At 40.4% G+C, this 20531-nt stretch overlaps 2 protein-coding genes across 9 annotated transcripts in view; one reads left to right on the forward strand and one right to left on the reverse strand.

Annotated features, from left to right (window-relative positions):
- The window catches only part of LOC118516445, a 112442-nt gene extending 96895 nt beyond the window's left edge, over positions 1–15547 (forward strand). For 2 of the 7 annotated variants that reach the window (XR_004907880.1, XR_004907882.1), the window contains 4 exons: positions 9459–10175; positions 10654–10762; positions 10858–10940; positions 14276–14592. Coding sequence is in view for 1 of the 7 variants with exons in the window: in XM_036062337.1 (XP_035918230.1) it covers positions 14276–14594; positions 15169–15494 (645 nt within the window). In the remaining 6 variants the exon portion in view is untranslated. The other 5 variants (XR_004907881.1, XR_004907883.1, XR_004907884.1 and 2 more) reach the window with 5 other exon arrangements.
- A 161-nt stretch (positions 15548–15708) lies between these two features.
- Positions 15709–19845, reverse strand: LOC118516444. Of its 2 annotated transcripts, XM_036062335.1 has the most exons (4): positions 16547–19845; positions 16384–16472; positions 15920–16306; positions 15709–15846 (listed from the first exon to the last, which is right to left on the reverse strand). In XM_036062335.1, exon 1 carries the CDS (start codon positions 19592–19594, stop codon positions 18518–18520), a length of 1077 nt encoding a protein of 358 aa, XP_035918228.1. In that variant the 5' UTR covers positions 19595–19845; the 3' UTR covers positions 15709–15846; positions 15920–16306; positions 16384–16472; positions 16547–18517. The 2 variants fall into 2 exon arrangements, with proteins under 2 accessions (XP_035918228.1, XP_035918227.1); XM_036062334.1 differs by having other exon boundaries at positions 15709–16306.
- Between the last annotated feature and the right edge of the window lie 686 nt (positions 19846–20531).

A 20531-nucleotide genomic window follows, 5' to 3' on the forward strand; every position in this document is an offset into this window, starting at 1 on the left:
TTAACGGGTGTTACATCTACTGGACATCCTCCCTTGATGTAGGAAATTTCTATCGGCAAGTGGTCACTGCCGATAGGGTCCTGGATCACCTTCCAACTAAAATCCAGGGCCATTGCTGATGGACATAGAGACAGGTCCAGTGCACTCGCCCTACTTTGAGGTGTCTGCACCCTAGTTGACTCTCCTGAGTTGAGAATGGAAAAACCAAATCTGTCGCAGAAATCTCGGATGATAGGAGTGCGAATGTCATCCTTATTGCACCCCCAGTCGATTCCATGGGAGTTAAAGTCTCCCAGGATCAAAGGCGGTCCGGGCATGACCACTGATAAAATTCCAAGATCCTCTTTGAACTTTTCAATTTTTTCCTTTTCATTATTGGCTATCGGGGGGATATAAATAGACGCAATTGTCACGTGAAGAACGCCCAGTTTTGCCTTAACTGCAACAGTTTCGACAATTTCTTGTCTAGGGGTAGGTATTCTGGTGAAAGTGTGACTCTTTCGAACACCAATCAGTACCCCCCTCCCCCACCCGTAATAACGTGATCTTCACGGATTATGTTATATCCCGGGAAGGTTAGTTTAATGTCATCCGATAGCCAAGTTTCACAGAGGGCAAACACATCGCAGTTGTGCTCGCCCACTAATGCTTTAAAGGAGTTTAGCTTTCCAAGTAATTTCCTACAGTTCCACTGTATGATAGTAGCCGTAGGAGCCATTATTTCTCCGGACGGACCATCATACTTAAGCATGGCCATTGAGCCAGCCACTGTTTGATCATTCCTTTCAGGAAAGGAAGGGCCCAAGTAGCGATCATGTGCAGATGCTGCGGGAGGTTAAGGGTCAAGAGGAGGGACTCAAGGATCTCGGAAAGGGACGTAGTAGGGATCCTCGGAAAGCCCTTGGGCTCAGTCGTAAAAATTAGGTTTTCCAAAGGAGCTTCGGCCCGAGGTGATCGCTTTTTCTTGGGCTGCTTCCTGCCAATTGGTGGGGCGGGAGTTTTGGGATCAGCGTCGCATTTCGGGACCGGCGGAGAAACTTTAGCGTGGCGCTGTGGTGCCAAAGGTTTGGTTTTTTACTTGAGTACTTTGCTTTGTACCTTTTTGTAAGGCACTCTCAGTACTTTTACCGATCTCAATGGCACCTGTTCGAGTGCAGTCGGATTGGCCTCGCCATTTGCAGCTGTGTTATCCAGCACTGCAAAGGGGTTCGATGCGTTTGCTCCCTTGAGAGCATCGCTGTATGAGCTGCGTGCCCGCTCGGCTACCGTTTTGGTCTGCTCCCTTTGCAGTTTCCGGTACACAGGGCACAATGCAACCTCATGCCACTCCTCCCGACAATTCGAGCAATTTTGGGATGGGGCTTTGCACTCCTCGGTAGTATGCGCCCCTCTGTATTTTCCGCAGCAAGTCTTACGAGTGCAAAACGGATCGGCGTGTCCAATCCTGCTGCACTTCGAGCAGGTAGCCACCCTTGGCACGTATGGCCGGTCGATGGGTATCCGGAGGCCTTCTATTTCTTTTCTTCTTAGAGGCACTACTCGTGGTCTTCGAGGTCGAAGGTCTTTCGTCAAAGGCAACTTTCTTTGTGGCCGGAGTGGCCTTAGGGCGACCCGGTTTGCGCTTTACATGCGGCACTATCTCCCTTTCCGAGTCCGATAAATCAGTCCCCATGTAGGGACCGGAGACAACGGTGGAAGTAGGGGAAGACAACACTTACCGCTACACACGATACAACAAGGCTCGCGCGCACAGGTACACACACAAAAGACTATTTACGAACGAAGCGACGATGCGGCGTTTACCCGCCCGCTTGGCAGGATGTCGCGCAACATGCAAGCTGAAACTCGGGCTGAAAGTCATTTGAGTTTCAGCCTTCTTGAGTGACCGGGCGTGAGCGGCGAGCGTACTCGGCACTCGTTCTCATGCTCTCTTTTTCTTTCCTTTTGCTGTATTGGATACTCCCCGCTCCAAGCACAGCTGTTATGGATATAAAAGAACAATTCTTAGAAACCTAGTTGCAAGGAGCAATTTACGATGCAATCGAACGTTTTATTCAGAATGTTTACAGCAGCTGGTCGATCAAAACAAAATATTTATTGCGTTTAACTAGCAGTAAAATTAGAAAACTGAACTGAAATTAGAAAACTGAAATTAGAAAAGGTATAAAAGTTATGAAAAACGAACGTGAAAAACTATACACAATTTCATTAGGTTGGGTACCTACCGACTATTTGGTTCACTGCACTAGTACGATCAAACACTTTCGCGCATGCGAATACACTTAAACTCGTTCAATAGCCACACGGTAAAAATTTTAAGCTTTATAATCCACTTTCATGCGCACCAAGCCAAGCCAAGTTGAAAACTGTTTATCTACCTGTGATCTGTCTGGTAAACCTTCTACCACAAGTGTGAATTTCCAACAGATAGAACGAGAGAGCATTCAGGAGTAGCGTAGAGTGGTGGACTATGTGAGAGTGCGAGAGTGTGAGCCGAGCGCAAGGCGAAATTTTTCGAACACCTCAACGGAACGAGCGTTCCGGAATAGAGAGGGAAGGTAGTATCGAGGTGGAGTGTGAGGGTAGCTTATGCTCAGGAAGAATATTCGGCAAACACACTACTGGTGGAAGCGTTCAGGCATGAAGTGGGATTGCGGAGTGCGAGTAAGTTGCTCGATCGCTCGAAAGTGTGGGTCAGGGGTAGCGAGAGGCATCAAAATGAGTTACTCTCTGTCATGCGGGCGCTTGACAGGATGTCACGCAACATGCAAGCTGAAACTCAGGCTGAAAGTCATTCGAGTTTCAGCCTTCTTGAGTGACCGGGCGTGAGCGGCGAGCGTACTCGGCACTCGTTCTCATGCTCTCTTTTTCTTTCCGTTTGCTGTATTGGATGCTCCCCGCTCCAAGCACAGCTGTTATGGATATAAAAGAACAATTCTTAGAAACCTAGTTGCAAGGAGCAATTTACGATGCAATCGAACGGTTTATTCAGAATGTTTACAGCAGCTGGTCGATCAAAACAAAATATTCATTGCGTTTAACTAGCAGTGAAATTTGTACTGAAATTATTAGAAAAGGTATAAAAGTTATGAAAAACCGAACGTGAAAAACTATACACAATTTCATTAGGTTGGGTACCTACCGACTATTTGGTTCACTGCACTAGTACGATCAAACACTTTTGCGCATGCGAATACACTTAAACTCGTTCAATAGCCACACGGTAAAGTTTATTTCACCAAAAACACTATAAAAGAATGATATTTATATTTAAAATATAAAATTTTAAGCTTCATAATCCACTTTCATGCGCACCAAGCCAAGCCAAGTTGAAAACTGTTTATCTACCTGTGATCTGTCTGGTTAACATTCTACCACAAGTGTGAATTTCCAACACATAGAACGAGAGAGCATTCAGGAGTAGCGTAGAGTGGTGGACTATGTGAGAGTGCGAGAGTGTGAGCCGAGCGCAAGGCGAAATTTTTCGAACACCTCAACGGAACGAGCGTTCCGGAATGGAGAGGGAAGGTAGTATCAAGGTGGAGTGTGAGGGTAGCTTATGCTCAGGAAGAATATTCGGCAAACACACTACTGGTGGATGCGTTAAGGCATGAAGTGGGATTGCGGAGTGCGAGTAAGTTGCGCGATCGCTCGAAAGTGTGGGTCAGGGGAAGCGAGAGGCATCAGTATGAGTTACTCTCTGTCATGCGGGTATACGCTTGCTTATCGCAAAGATCGACAGATACACACACACTCAACACTAAAAACACACGTTGATCAAGGCTAAGCGCCACTCGAATCATCGTGTGATCGTGACAAATGCGATATGCCAATACGATATTTAACCCTCTAGTGAGTAGAAAAAAGTAAAACGAGGAGAGTGAGTAAAAACGAGGTGAGTGAGTTAAAACGCAGTGAGTGAGTGGTTTGTCGGCACGGAGAGTTAAATCAACAATGAGTTAATTAACTCATGAGTGAGTTAAAACGCAGTGAGTGAGTGGCTAGTCGGCACGGAGAGTTTAATCATAGGTGAGTTAAAATAACTCTTCGTGATGATTTAAATCATCTAATTCATTGCTAAGATTTAAGTCATTCACTCATTCTGATTCAGTTTGCACATCACTACACTCGATCGATAAACACTAATTCCGATCGAATGCCGGAGAAAGGCGGAGACACCGATTAGTGCGATACGGGTAATCACGTTGATTACGCAATCGCACACGAGAACAATGCCAACTATCTGCCGTACGCAAATGATCTGTAGGAGGCTTCGGAACGAAACACGTCCAATCGCTACGGAAGCTGGAGGTAGACTGCATAATATTATTAACTAACAGTTTGGTTTTTTTGCATACCTTCTATGGTCTGTTGTTTTTCTCTTTGGATGCAATCTTTGCGTTTCCAGACGATTCATATTCAGATACCTCATTCTCACCAATATTCTTTGCTTAGCGAAAATTTTGGTAATATCCCAAGGAAATTCAGGGAAATGAGTCTGCAAATGATTTGCGAGGATTTCCACAATTCGTGTGGTTTGAATTATGTTTCCATCTCTGTGTAAATTTTGAAAAATTTGCTCCGTTTTGTAGTCTACTGCAAGAAATCCATCAGATGATTTGTATAATCCACCTGCAGATACATGATCAACGAAAGATTGAGGCCGTGAACACGTATGGTCTTCTTTGGCATTGCAAGTATCATCTCCTAGCTGTGGGTGAGGATATTTATCTTTAAATTTACGCGCAATGTATCCGATTATGTTTTCTAATACACCTTTTTCCTGTTTATTTAAATCACGCGAGAGACAATCGTTTTCTAAGATAATTTCTGCTACATCAGGAACTATATCAGCTTCTCCGAAAATTAAACTGAAATTAACTTCTCCAGTCAGTTTGAATTTTCATTCACAATACAGTCTGTAGATGTAATGAGGCAATAAGGTTTTTGCTGTCTGATGTAGTTACAGTGTGACGAATACTGGGTGATTTACCGAGAATCATTAAACGAATTCTATACATAGTATGGAATCGGGATGGGTGGTCATACGTACCTCCTTTTTACCGCAGTTGTGAGAAAAAAATTCCCAATAAATCTTGATTAAGGTGAAATAAAAAAAACAGAATGTCATTAGTTTAAATAAAAGAAATACAAATTATTTTTATAACAGTTATCGCGGAATGCAGAGTTAGCATGTGGACCGAAGACAGCGCGTGCACCGTCCATCGACTCCACCAGCACGTGGCTTGCAGTGTCAGCAGAATCGTCTACCGTGAGAACGCGCAACGCATCATCGCCAATATCGGCGTAGCAGGAACCGGCCAGCTACCGTGAGAAGGCGCAACGCACCATCAGCAATATCGGCGTACCCGGCAACCGGCCAGCAGCAACGCGTCACCTGGATTCATCAGTTCTAGTTTGGCAGCACTTGGGATAAAGAACCAATCTTTTTTAAAAAGACCCAACAAGTGTTAGACTTGTAACTTAACTGTACCTTATGCGTAGATATGTAGATTATGTTGTGCTTTGCTTTCTTATCTTCAAACAGCAATTTCAGCGATGTAAACTGCATCAAAATACTTTTGCTCAAATACGTTGCAATTTAAGCGTTCTCTTTCAATTAATATCCTTTAAAAAATTAATTACAAAAAGTATGTTTTTTACCGATCATTTTTTAAATATTTTTAAAGCGTTACCCAAAACGTTTGCGAACGCTTCAGCAATCGTTTCAAATTTGACATTTCAGTTCAACCTGGCCATATTCCACTTCAACCTAGCCTGTGTCTAGTTCAACTTGGCCATAGTTTAGATCTACCTGGCAATTGTTTACTTTATCCTAGCCATTGCCCAGAAATGGCTCGCACATCGTTAGTTCTTCTCGGAAACGCTGTAATAAAATCAAGTGTCTTTTGGAAAGCTTGAATAAAGGAGTCAATTCTGCTGCTATTCTGCCTTCTATTAGCTCAAGCAACGGCTTTGCTGAGAAAACTTTGTCTTTGTAGTGAAATCCATGATCAATAATCCAATTTCTCAACAACTTTAGCAAATGTGGTGCGTCTGGAAATACATAAATGTTTTCTTTGTTACGGGATGCTCGAAGAATGGTTTCATATAATCTTGTGTGCCAAGCTCCCTTTAACAACTAATATTGCTAGAGCAATTGTCACTAACAATACCCGCAACGTTTATACCCTTTTCATGTAGTTTCTTAATTATATTTGTCATTATTTCTTTGGTCATTTTTTATCAAAACCAATATAAATAGGCTGCTTCCAGTTTTTGAATAAGCCTCTAGCCATTGCTACCTGTAAGTAGTTGTAAGGCCCAACAATTTCATCTGCCGAAGGATCGTATTCCATAACATGTTGATCTTTCATTTCATCAAAGCTCAAGATCCTACGCACTCAGCATCCTTACTGTTCAACAAGCTTACAAAATTTCCCATGAACGTTAAAACACCCTCCAAGATACCTTCATGCAAGTTATTTATTCTTGCATATTTATGAAGAGTTGAAATTGATGGTAAAGGATATTTAAATTCCTTTGTCATATAATCATTCGCTCTTTTGCCAAAATATCTCAGTGTTAGAGCTCTGCTAACTTCTTCTTCGTCCATATGACTTTTTTTTCTCTTCTATGATCAAATCTATTTGATTGGAAGAAAGTGTAGGTTTTACAATGTTTTTCATTTTTGCTATGAATTCATTTGGTCGTATGAATGATTTTTTAATGGAATTAACTTCCTTTTCTAATTTCTTAATTTTTGCTTTCATTTGCAATTGATTTAAAGTAACCGTTAATCTGTTATTAGCCTCTCGTAATTTACAAGTTTCATTGCTCAGGTATGTGTTGTTTGATTGCGTTATTTATACGGACGCATCGTTGCATAGCGTAAGTGGGTTGCAGATAAAGGCAAAAATATTTTCAAAACCTTCCTCCCATTGAACCTCAATTTCAGAAGGCAAAAAAAAAATTGTTGGAATAGCTGAAATTCAAAAATATTTTAATGTATCAGTTACACATTCATTAAAATACAATTCAAGAACAGCTTACCATTGGGAAGAAGTTTTATTCCAAACACTTTATTACCAGCAAATGTTATATTTGGCTTTTGAAAATCGTTTCTTTGAAAGTGTGTTGAACATTACATCATTTTTCGAAGGTTCCCAATTTTCCTCCCCGTTACGAAATTGAGCCCATGCTTTGCTGATGGGTTCATATTTTGGAAAAATATAATAGGAAATCTCCAATTGATTGTTTGCATTTTGTCGTTTATTACGGCTCAACAAAACAGCACACGGAGCTGGCATGATAAAAAGCTAAATTAAAGTTCTTATGAAATACGTTGCTATTAAGCTATAAAGACTACTTGCAACTAAACAACAAAACTAAACTAGATTCTAAAACTTACTGAACAGTTGCTGATCGATTGCATCTTCTTGATTTGGGTGGTAGTCGTAAATTTCAACAGGAATTTATGAATAATAAAATGGTTCCCTTTGAACGGTGGACAAGTGATAACAAAAATTCTCGCTTTTTGGTTAAAACCAAGCTTCCTTCCGAAGTACAACCACCATTTACGAGGGCTGACAATAAAGTAAGGTCTCCAACGCTGCAACTTCGCCGGATCACGCGCTAGGCGAAATCTGGCAACACCGCCGTGTTCCTTGGCTCCCCCACTACCACCTTGCTGCTGGGTGAGGCTTCCAGGATCGCTCAGTCTTGGCTGAACAGCCGTCAACGATGGAGGTACCCCTCGCGTCAGCGCCCAAGTGCGAATTGCGTTCTGTAATACGTTTTTTGAGTGCGAAAAAGATGACACCTACTGAAATCCATCGTCAATGAGTTGAAGTTTACGGGGAAAAGTGTATGGACATAAAAAACGTGCGTAAGTGGAGCCGCGAGTTCAATTCCGGGCGCACTAATGTTCACGACGAGGAGAGAAGTGGGCGACCGTCGGTCTCGGATGCGATTGTTCAAGCAGTGGAGGCAGAAATGCTCCAAATCCGCCGTGCGACAATTAGGGACTTGGAAGAGAAGCTTGGAGAAGTGTGTAGCAGCGAAACAATCCGTCATATCCTTGTGAACAACTTGCAGTATCACAAAGTTTCTGCCCGATGGATGCCAAACGCCCGGGATTGCTGAGCAAAGGAGTGAAATTTCACCACGACAACGCGCGCCCGCACACAGCCAATGTTACCCTTGACCTGCTCAAGAAATTTGGCTGGGACATCATCGATCACCCTCCCTATAGTCCCGACGTGGCCCCAAGTGACTACCACATGTTCCCCGCTCTGAAAAAACATCTCGGAGGGAAGAAGTTTGAAAGCGACGCGGAGGTTCAGAAAGAGGTCAACACCTGGCTGCGCGAGGCGGACGGAGAGTGGTATACTGCCGGCATAGACAAGTGCATCGTGCGGATGCGCAAGGTGTTGGAAAAAAATGGCGATTATGTAGAAAAGTAGCCAAAACCTTGGCCTTTCCAACGGTGTATCGCTTTTTGTAAATAAATGTCATTTTCTATGAAAAAAAAAATTGGAGACCTTACTTTATTGTCAGCCCTCGTAGATCGCTGGAAACACTTCAGTATTGGAAAGGAACCGAGTTTAGATCTTTTCTGCACTACGTTAGCCCTATAATATATAAAGATTTCATGCATCAGGCAGGCTATAATCATTATCTTCTCAACTTTTGTAGTATTACAAATTATTCCTCGTCAACCCATGCGCACTTACATTCTCTTGCACGTAGAATGCTTCTTAAATTGGTTTTAGATTTCCCAATTCATTATGGTCGCACCCATATGAGCAGCCATATACACAATCTTCTGCATGTTCATGAAGACGTTGAAGTGCATGGTGTATTCGACTATTTCTCGGCATATCCTTTCGAGAACTTTTTACAGGTTCTTAAAAGGTGCGTAAGGAAAGGTTGTAAATGCTTAGAACAAGCAGCTGGTAGATCCAAACTGTTTGCCTCGATGAATGTTGTCTCTAGTTCTAACAAAAACGTGTATCCACGTGTAACTTCGGATGGCTGTGGGTTGCATATTACTGCCAGTTTTGTTTTAAAACCTGTGTTTAAAGATCAGTGGTTATTGAAAACATCAAACTCAAAAGTTAAATTTGTAAGGGTGGAAATCTCCTCCCAAAATATTTTTATTATACATGGGATTCAGTACGAGAATAACGTAGATTATTTTCACGTTAATATTGAAGACGATGTTTCGCGTATTGAATTATAATCTAGTGAAATAGATACTTACAAACTAAATTCTTTTCTTCCATCAATACCAGCAACCCTGACCATAAAATGTAAATTAGTTGCCGTTAATTTGCCTCCTCGTCCTCTAGTTTATTTCAATGTAGATGAATTTGTTAGACGATACACCCCCACTTATATTATTTATTCCTTTGCTACATAGTTTTAAAACTTATTGATAACATCTTTTTCAATAGGTGCAATTCAGGAATACGATTTTACCCAGTCTGCTTTACACAATGCTCATCGTTTCCTACGGCTAGAAGGAGATGTGTATCGAACTCCAGTAGCCGGAAAATTGTCTGTATCTCACTCAACATCGGACGGCAAGTCGAGGGAATCAATTTCATCATAATGTTTTAATAAATACAAATTTAACAGCACAGGTAACTTAAAAGCAAAACTCAGAAATCGAACTGTTTCCACAATTTTGTTTTTTTTTTGCTTTCTCCCTGTACGATGGATCGCGACAACCATAACCTTTTTTCCGGGGGCCCACACCGGAAAATGAGGAAACTGGGACGAAATTTATTAAAGCTATTTTACCGATGTCGAACATAAGGGAAAGTTTCTTCTTCTTCATTGGCACTTCAACCTCGAGAGGTCTTGGCCTGCTATTTCTGGCTTTCTGTGTCTTGATTTTACCTGTAGCAAAGTAGTCAGCCCTGCGTACGGGGAGGCGGTCTGGATGGGATTAGAACCCCGGTCCTGCCGTGTGAAGACCGGCGCCGTTATCGCCTCGGCCATCCGACCGCCTCTAGTTTATCATCGATTTAATGTTGTACAGTATCAACGCTTTTACTAACCGCGTATTGTCTATCCAATTTAATTATATTTCCATGTATACCACGTCTTTTATCGATCCTCTGAAAGCACACGAGCTCAATCAGGACGCTTTTCTATCACGGAAAAAGGTAAGCACATCATCAACTATTAGCATGAGCTTCTAGCATTTCAATCCATAACGACTAATATGACCCGGTAGCAACAATATTCAATGACAGCAATATGCAACCCAGTACCGTACGCTACACAAATCACTGAATAAGTAGTCATCAGTTGGCTGATGAATCCCCACTACATACATTCTTTTTCCTTTTTTTCTTCTTTTTTTACATTAAATGCACTCATCTATCATTTCTTGGGCTCACTGCGAGGGCAATGCGTGAGGGCAAGCCTGGATTAAGTCAACTCGAGGAGGAGTTTACTGGGCAAGACATCGATCGTAACTCTTGTATCGAGTGATTGTGATCGATGAATCCCACATTTCTCGTGGATGGTTGGTTGATCCAGGTTGTATTATGAAGATATCCCTCCTAGTAAAAAATCAGTTATAATTAATATTACATAATTATAGCACGATTCTGCCTAATTCTGCCTTACCATTTACAGGAGCAGTGCTGTGAAACATTGAGAACGGATGCGCCTAACACATCGCTCGTTTTTATGGACACTCGAATAATCTTTCAGAAGAATGGGCATTTGAGTTATCATCAACAAAGTAAGAATTTAAATAATAAAATAGAAAATTTTAAATTGTAAATTGTAGCTAATCCTACCACATCAATTAAACTATATATTTCACATTATTTACAGAATACGGAATGGTCAGGATGGACGCTTAAGGCAACCAGAATCATTTGTATGTTTAAGCAAATGGATGGATTTATAACTTAGAAGTGAGTATGTAACATCTAACTATTAATTAACGAGATGGTGATGTCTTGTTTGACCGACACACACGTAATTTAGAAATAATTCTGTGTTCATAATGAATTAAAATTTATTATGAACGGATATTGTGCAAGCCTTTTTTTTTATTCGTAAAGAACGGCCTGGCCGTATCACTCAAAGCTAAATTACTAATAATAGTAAAATTCACGATGGTTTGGAGACATTTCCTTCTCCAAACCGTGAAAGGGCACCTTATCCCGGGTGAGCTCGGTTGATTTGTTAATATATCCGTCATCCAGTAGCCGTGGTAGTGTTGGGGTCGGTATCGTAAGTGATCATCTCATCCCGTTTGTTTTGGGAAATGCCATCGTCAGTTTTCGGCGTGTCGAGATCCAGCGTTCTTCCATCCCTCTGTCTTGTCAGCATTGATTGACCGTTGCAACTAGTGATGGGTAAAATTGAGAATCAAGCGGAACTGGTTCCGAAGGGGTCCAACAAAAATTGGAACCAGTTCCGAAGGGTAGGTGCAATCGAACCGTCCGGAACCGTCCGGAACCGTCCGGAACCATCGGAACCGTCGGAACCGTCGGAACCGTCCGGAACCGTCCGGAACCGTCCGGAACCGTCCGGAACCGTCCGGAACCATCTGAACCGTCGGAACTGTCCGGAACCGTCTGTAACCGTCGGAACCATCGGAACCGTCTGGAACCATCGAAACCGTCGGAACCATCGGAACCGTCTGGAACCGTCGGAACGGTCGGAATCGTAGAAAACCATATGAACAGAAACATTTGCTTCTTTTCTTCTTTTTTCCGGGTTTCACTACACGCGTCTCTTCGATAACCGGATTATAATTATCGTCGATCTGAAATATTTCTATGGGTAGATTATTTTGATAATGAACGCCGTTGACTTTGTTGGGAACGATGCAAAGCTGTTTTGCTTTTGAAATTAATAGCTTATGAAGAATGAAAGAATGAAAAATGTGTTTACCTCCTTCCAGTGCGCTACATTAATTATTGATGAAATTTTTCAATACCGATGTTATATTTTCATAAATATACAGGAAATTATTACACATTACACTTTGCAACACATGTACCCATTTTTCCTCAACATAAAAATAATGTTTCATAATATTGTACCATTGCATAATAATTATTATTTAGCAGTTAAAATTAAAAAAGGATCTGGAAACTAAATCGATGCCTCTTTGAATTAGTGCATTATTAAACTATGAATATTTCATACATCTTTTTGTTTTCGAATCTTCAAATAATTAACCTAAGTATCTAAGTTCATTTCTTTCTTTCTATAAAAAATAAATTATAGCTCGTCTATTTTTTCTTTTGTCGCTGTTATTCTGCGAAACTAACATTTTATTAGCTGAACCATTACGAAGTATTTACATCCTATCAGTTCCTTAGCGATTAAAGATAAATTACACTAATCTATATGTGTAGTTTATTTTAATTATGTTTAATGCAAATTATTTCTTTTAATTTTTTTGACGTCAACCTATTTCTGTTCTCTGTTAATATATTACCTGTTTTAGAAAATATACGTTCACATGGAACAGAGGATGCAGGAATACTCAAATATTGTTTTGCAAACATTGAATGTGTCGGGTACACGGCTTCGGGAAATATTTCAGATCGTCGATCCGGTTATCGAAGAGACGCGTAAAGTAAAACCCGGAAAAAAGAAGAAAAAAAGCAAATGTTTCTGTTCATACGGTTTTCTACGATTCCGACCGTTCCGCCGGTTCCAGACGGTTCCGATGGTTCCGACGGTTTCGATGGTTCCAGACGGGTCCGATGGTTCCGACGGTTCCGGACGGTTCCGACGGTTCCGGACGGTTCCGACGGTTCCGGACGGTTCGGGACGGTTCCAGGTGGAACTAATGATTCCTTTTCCTCGGAATCGGAACTGGAATGACACCAGTCGGAACCGGATCGGAATCGTGGATCCGTTCCAGGGAACCCATCACTAGTTGCAACACGCCATTGCAACGATGTAGCTTTTGGTCCTGGATCATCCTGGATATTCCGCCTATGCCATACCAAGCCCCTCTATCATCGCACTCATTCATACATTCATTCAATTAGTCATTCATCATCATACACACAAGCGAGATACAACACATATAACAGACAAACAGAAGGAGTGAACCAACAAACACGTAATTTAGAAATAATTCTGTTGTTCTTAATTCATTATGAACAGATATTGTGCAAGGCTTACTCTTTAAACAAAAACTTAAAAATGACTTAATCTAATAATAAACATCAAATTTAAATCAACAAAATTAAATCTTAATTCTTATCCTACCTAACTACTACGGGAGCTACGCTCAAGGCAACTAGACTTATTTACAAACTTATTTCTATGAACATTACCACTATGATTTAATTTTAACTTTATCCATTCTGTACAATTACCACCTAATTCCTTAATAACTAACAAAATACTCTTTAATTGGCAAAACGGGTTCTCTCCGTTTTTTCCCTTCCTGTCCAGGAAAACTTTAATAAAATATAAGGGTCTAATATCAAATTTAACGTAACACCGCGGGCAGGTAAACCGTGATGATTTTGACGGAAAAATTTCGCAAATACCCCCTTTTTAGCGAAATCTTTTTGGCTTCTCGTATCATGTAGCCTAGGCTTAATAAGTGATTTAAAAAAGAGCGGCTTTGTTTGTGAAACAAATAGTGGCAAGACGAAAGCAACCACATATCACAATACATACGGACAGCGTGATCACACACACACATGTATCCCCTGGAGCACAAACGCTCACGCACACTACCCCATAAGCCCGAAACCGATCGTCCTCATATTGTCCTCAGCCCATGTAAAAACGTCCTCTAGTTTGTATGGCCGGCGGACTTGTAGCACAAAATTAGGACGTTGCATGCGGATTCGATCATTTGTATGACGAGGGGTTCCCCCCCCCCCCTCCCCCCGAAATCTACTGACAGCCCCTAAAAATTGCTCATTGATACTGAAATTGGGATCTGGCTGTGAGAATGAGTGAGTGAGCACGAGGAGCCATATTGTATGCATGTATTAGTGAGATACGGCGGTATGAATGTATGCATGTATTTGTGATATCGGTTTGGTTTTGGACGGCTCCGAAATAGACAATGGTCTAGTTCACATTGAAACATTTTTTGAATAGGCAAGGTTTATTTTCAAATCGGCTTACTCCGGCACGTTAGCGTTTAAAAGTTGTCTGTAAAGTTGGTGATTAATTTTCCTTTTACAAGGTAAAACCGTATTAAAATGAAATCACTTTATGATTAAATACTAATTTAATCCCTACAAACGAATTATAGATGGATTCCAAGAAGCAGGATACAAATAATAACAACTTGCCGCTACCGCCACACGAAGACAAGAAGTACCTGTTTCTCTATAAAATGATTGCAGATGTTGAAGTGCAGTTGACCGAACAAAACAAAAAGTTGGATCAATTGACCACGAAAATGGAGCAATTGAAACAGACGATTATGAACCATCCCAGTGGCATCGGTAGCCCAGCAACAGCAATTAGTACTCCAGCCTTCAGCACAGTAAGTCCAGCCTTCAGCACAGCGGAGACCATTGACGATCTAAATTCCCTGGAATTGAAATTGTGCAATGTAGATATGCAAAATTCGGTAAAAGACTCGAGAAGGCCCCCCCTAGAATCTTTTGTGTGCAGCACTGTGGCCTGTCATTTTTATTGTACAGTGGAATTTCTGTATGGTCAAAACCCATTTGATGTAAACATTGTGCATTGTTCCTTAATACTGTTACTAGACAGCGAGTAGAACTTGATACAATACATTGTAACAAGTGGTTTGTGATTATGATATTCTTATGTTTCCTCCTTTGCTGAATATCAATGCAAGGTAACAAGTATTCATCGAATTACTGTTCCGTTACCGTCCGAAAACGCCGTGCATGTTTTGGGCCCGATTGTTCACCCCTAGTGCGACCGAAAATTAGTAAGAAGCCCCTATAAGCCAAAATGAATGGTAGGGTTAGCGGAGAGGGGATTTTAATCAAATAATAACAATATTTTATTCGACTTTCTTCAACCAATTTTGACCACACTGAAAGCACACTGAAAGCTCACTGTGAAGCTTCCGCAATGTGTACTGCGGATTGCATACCTTTAGGCGTAAATCCTACAGCGCCTAACAAATTTTGTCAGGGGGGGGCCTTCTCGAGTCTTTTACCCAAAATTCTTTTATTCAGTGGTTAAAAATGAAAATTAATCGCGAAAGTAATAAGGAACGTGCGTGCGATGCGCTAAATATTATAACAGGCCCAAACTTGCTAGTTAATATGTCGTGGACAGGCAAGGGTAAAGCCGGAGCAAAGGTGGCTTTATGCAATTTTATAAAGATATTGCAAGCCATACAGGATGTAAGTGGTAACTGTATAAACGAAGAGCTTAAAGCATGGATGCAGTTAAAACTTCATCATAGTGATAATATGCTAAAAAGCAAGTATTGCAATAAGTCTTCTTGCCATGAGCGTAAAAATAAGTTACCCAAGCTAGATTAAGACAATTAGAAATGTAGGTAGTTAAATATAAAAATATAAACAAAAATATAAAATTCTTACTTCTTTGTACATGTATCTTCGCTTCGAACGATGTTTAAAGTGTAAGTCCGTTTACAACTTATATTCTGGATTGTCCCTGACGATATATAATAAGAAATGTTATGACCACCATTACTTGAGAATATTGTTCCGATAAAATGAGATTATATCAAGCTTATACAAATGACTTATCTGCTTATTGTTGTAAATGCTTAGGCGTTTCTTCCAAAAACATGTATCGTATAACTTCATAAATTAATGCGATCGACATCCTATCAACTTTTCGCTTCTTCGATCTCATCCGTTTCCTGCCCTGTAAGTAGAAAGGCGTATTATTTCAAGCCTCTTTTGCTGTTGATAGAAGGCTGATATTAATTTCTACTCACTTTTGTTGTTCTAAAGATCATGCGCATGCTTCTTGACTCTCTTCCAAGTGTATAACAAGAATTTGTTATCATCGTTACTTTTATGTCATCTTCATCATTGCTAACTCAAGCTGAGCACCTAAAGATGCTTTATTTTATGTGAAGTTTACCAAAACTAATGCCCTCAACATAATAATTGATTCAGAACTACTACCAAAGATGTCATGGACTGGAAAGGGGAAAGGAGGGGTAACGACATCTCTGCACCTTTGCACAAACATCCTCCTAACAATTAAGAAAAAAGTGGAGGGTGTACGGATGAGGAGTTGAAAGGATGAATGATTTTGAAACTGCACCATACTGATAATATTCTGAAGAGGAAGTACATGAAAGCCAGTTGCTACGAAGCTAAAAATAAAATTCAAGACAGTAAAAAAAAAGTTTAAGTTTCTAATGATTACAATTCAAGTTTATCAAATACATACTTACAAACGTAGCAAAGAACTACTGACAGGAACATACGGTTACAGTTTCTGGTTTCATCATTGTCACTTCCAAAAGAACCATTTCTGACCTGTAATGATTTGGAAAGAAAAAAATGCAATAGATAGTTAATATGTGCAACTATGTTTGTAGGAAACATCATACATAATCACACTATGTAAGGATCATTGCCAACGTTGCCTTTAACATCACAAGTCCATGCATGACACGACGAATTTGGGAGTTTGGTGTCTAGTAAACACTTTCTATTGCCAGCGCATCACCGAAGCTCCGGGAGAACGTTTACATTATATACGGGGATTCCGCCAAAAGATTTCAGGATTAGGGACATAGCCTCCGTTATTTTGAAGATACAAATAGAAAAAAAGAGAGAGAAACTCGGGTTAAACCTGCAACCATTGCAAAACAAATCCTAAAGCTAAGAATCGGCGGCATCGGAAATAACATTCATTTGGTCACTGTCTACTCACCCGAATGCTGGTGTACGGATCGCTTAAAATCCAGCCTGAGGTATCAGATACTGTGTATCCTGGGTAATTACCATGGTTGACAACTCACTGCCTACATCACGGTACGAATGGTCCGATAGTCGAACGGTACGAATGGTCACGGTACTGAGGATCCGGATAGTCTGGAGCATCAGCTTGCACATATAACTGACACCTACATGCACAACTAGGGAGGCGAAATTAATGTGATATATTTATCATAATCATTTTACCACTACCAATTATCATGATATTATCACCATTACCACCTTTACCAATATAATATGATGATATTGATGGCCAACCTCGTACCCCTGCATAGAATTGAGGGAACGAAACTATCGTTGGAATATTTACATTTTTAATTTAATCTCGAAGGCTAACCGAGTAAATGTTGGATACGACTAAGCTTTAACTTGGTCGAGCTACAATTACTAAACGCGCGAGTTTCTCAAAACTATGCAGGCACATTCTTTTTTTAATTAGAAGCTTTAAGTTAAAACTTAATTAAATTACTTCCATCAATATCATCATAAAAGGCAGACTATGTAACAAACAATCAGAAATTAACTGAACATGTAACACAAGCTACATATAAAAGAAAACAATAATATTGAATAAAACAAAAAAAAATATTAAACTACAATTAAAATGTGATTAATGCTGAAGAAAACAATGTAACAAAGGAATAAATAATACCGAAGGAGGCGTATTGTCTACAAATTCATCTACATTGAAGTAAGCTAGAGGACGAGGAGGCAAATTAACAGGAACTAATTTACATTTTATTTTATCTAGGGTTAAGGTTACAGGTTTAGAAGGAGTATAGGAAATTAGATTATAAATGTTAATGGCACTAGATTGTACTTCCACTACTGACACATCATCCTCCATTCTAGCAATGAAATAATTTTCCTTATTTAGGTACTATTTAGGATTTTCTACTCTTAAAAATTTTACTATTTCATTTGATGTTGTTAGTAACCATTGGTCTTTAAAATTACATTTTAAAACAAAACTATCTGAAACATGCAACCCACAACCATCTGTAGTCAAACAAGGATACTGATTTTTACTAAAAGATGCTACGTTAATAGAGGCATATAATTTCGATCTAGCTGCTACTTGCTCCAAACACTTCGTTCCCTTTCTAACACAACGCTTAAGATATTGGAAAACAAAATTTCAAAGGCATATACCGAGAAGTTGTCCAGCTGTCCAAGCTCAACAACATCTTCATGTACGTGAAGCAGATTGTGCACATTACTACTCATATGGGTACGACCATAATGAGTAGGAAAATGCAAGACAAACATTTGAAGCATTTTTTGAGCAAGGGGCCGCAAGTGGTTATATGTTGAAGCAGAGTATATAGTAATGCTACAGAAATAAAGCAGATAATGATTGTAGCCATCACTGTGCATAAGATCCTTGTAAACTACGGGGCTAATATAGTGTAAAAAAGTTCGAAATTCTGTAGCTTTCCATTATGGAAGATAATTCAGAGAACGGAAAGGGCGATGGATCTCACAAGGAAGTTTGGTTTTAATTAAAAAGCGAGAAACGATGGCTTTTTGTTCACTGGTCGACTTTGGAAATGTCAGCATTTTATTATTAATAAGACCTTCTAAAATTTTACGGCTACCACCGCGGTCAAGAAGGTGAAGTCGTTCGGCAACTGGAAACGCTTTAATAATATCCAATCCCACGACGTCTTCCAGTGGCGATCGGATAGATTTATGATGTGGCTTATCATCTCTAGCACGAAAACTAATATCTGTACGAAAACACCTTCAAAAATTACTTTACCCTCTGGTTGAACATGTTCACCAAGGATAGTACATTTGGTACATCCGTGCTTTCCCGAAAACCCTAAAACCGACTTTTTAAAAGCCCGCGCTGGCGCATCGGCTATCAAACACTTGACACGCACACGAATTGTACGTTCACCAAACTGCATACCAGTAAGGTGCAACGTATTCAATTCTTCCACGAGAGGTCGAAGAAACTGTTCTAAATTGCCTGGTTTTTTTTCGCCGCTAAATATGCCTGCAACCATTACTGGACAATTAGGTATTTCTTCGACTTTGAAAAGAAGAGGCCAAAATTGGGTAGAACTACTTTTGAAAAGTGGAAGCCTATCGGTAGATATTTGTAGATTAAAATCACTGGTCTCAGGGATGGTTCTTTTGAAAAAATTTCTAATGGCAACCTTAATCCCAGGATACCAAAAATGTCCACCTACAACATTTTGTATCTCGTTGCCTACTTTGGGAATTTTTAGGAGCGTACGAGCATCGTTTGGAAGTTCAGGATGACCAAACTTTCTTAATATTGCCAGGAGCAAATTTAAGAAACTGCGGGAAAGATGACCAGCAATTGCCAAATATCGCAAAGCTTCTCTCAAATTTTGAAAATTATTTAAAAAGCCATACGCTTCTGTCCAAAAATCATCAACTCTTTCGTCGTGCTCATTTTCATCATCATTGCCTTCAGCACCTTCATTGTTAGAATTGTTAATATTCAAATCTACGCTACTTGTACTCGTATTAGTCAGACCTTCGCCAGTATTGTTATTATCAACATCTGCGCTATTTTCTAACCCGTCACCTAAGCTATCTAAATTAGAATCATCAAAATCGTCTGTAAAGAAAAGACATAAATTAAACATAATTAAAATTACTTTTAATACTTTCAAATGCATTTATCACAAACAGCTGGGAATGTGACACCACGTAAATATGGATTGGAACTGATTTGAGGTGGAGACACGGTGGAGAGAAGACTTGTTATCAACTATCTTCTGGTAAAAAAAACTTAATTCAATACTGTGCTATCCGACTGCACCCGAACAGGTGCCACTGAGATCGGTAAAGATCATGAGAGTGTCTTACAAAAAGGTACAGCGGAAGGTTTTAAAGACGAAAAGTAAACCTTTGGCACCACAGCGCCACGCTAAAGTTTCTTCCCCCGGTTCAATACGAGACGCTGATCCCAAAACTCCAGCCCCCCAAATTGCCAGGAAGCAGCCCAAGAAGAAGCGATCTTCTCGGACCGAAGCTCCGGTGGAAAGCCTGGCTTTTCCGACGGAGCCCACGAGCTTCCCGAGAACTCCCACCCCGTCCCTTTCCGAGATCCTTAAGTCCCTCCTAATGACCCTTAACCTCCCGCAGCATCTGCACATGATCGCTACCTGGGCCCTTCCTTTCCTGAAGGGAATGATCAAACAGTGGCTGGCTCAATGGCCATGCTTAAGTATGATGGTCCGTTTGGATGATTAATGGCTCCTACGGCTACTATCATACAGTGGAACTGTAAGAGTTTGCTTGGCAAGCTAAACTCCTTTAAAGCATTAGTGGGCGAACACAACTGCGATGTGTTTGCCCTCTGTGAAACTTGGCTATCGGATGACATTAAATTAACCTTCCCGGGATATAATATAATCCGTGAAGATCGCGTTACTAGGGGTGGGGGGGTACTGATTGGTGTTCGAAAGAGTCACACTTTCACCAGAATACCTACCCCTAGACAAGAAATGATAGAAACTGTCGCAGTTAAGGCAAAACTGGGCGTTCTTCACGTGACAATTGCATCCATTTATATCCCCCCGATAGCCAACAATGAAAAAGAAAAAATTGAAA

Source organism: Anopheles stephensi, unplaced genomic scaffold (genome assembly GCF_013141755.1).
Source record: "Anopheles stephensi strain Indian unplaced genomic scaffold, UCI_ANSTEP_V1.0 ucontig293, whole genome shotgun sequence".
In the NCBI taxonomy this organism is placed as follows: Eukaryota; Metazoa; Arthropoda; class Insecta; order Diptera; family Culicidae; genus Anopheles; species Anopheles stephensi.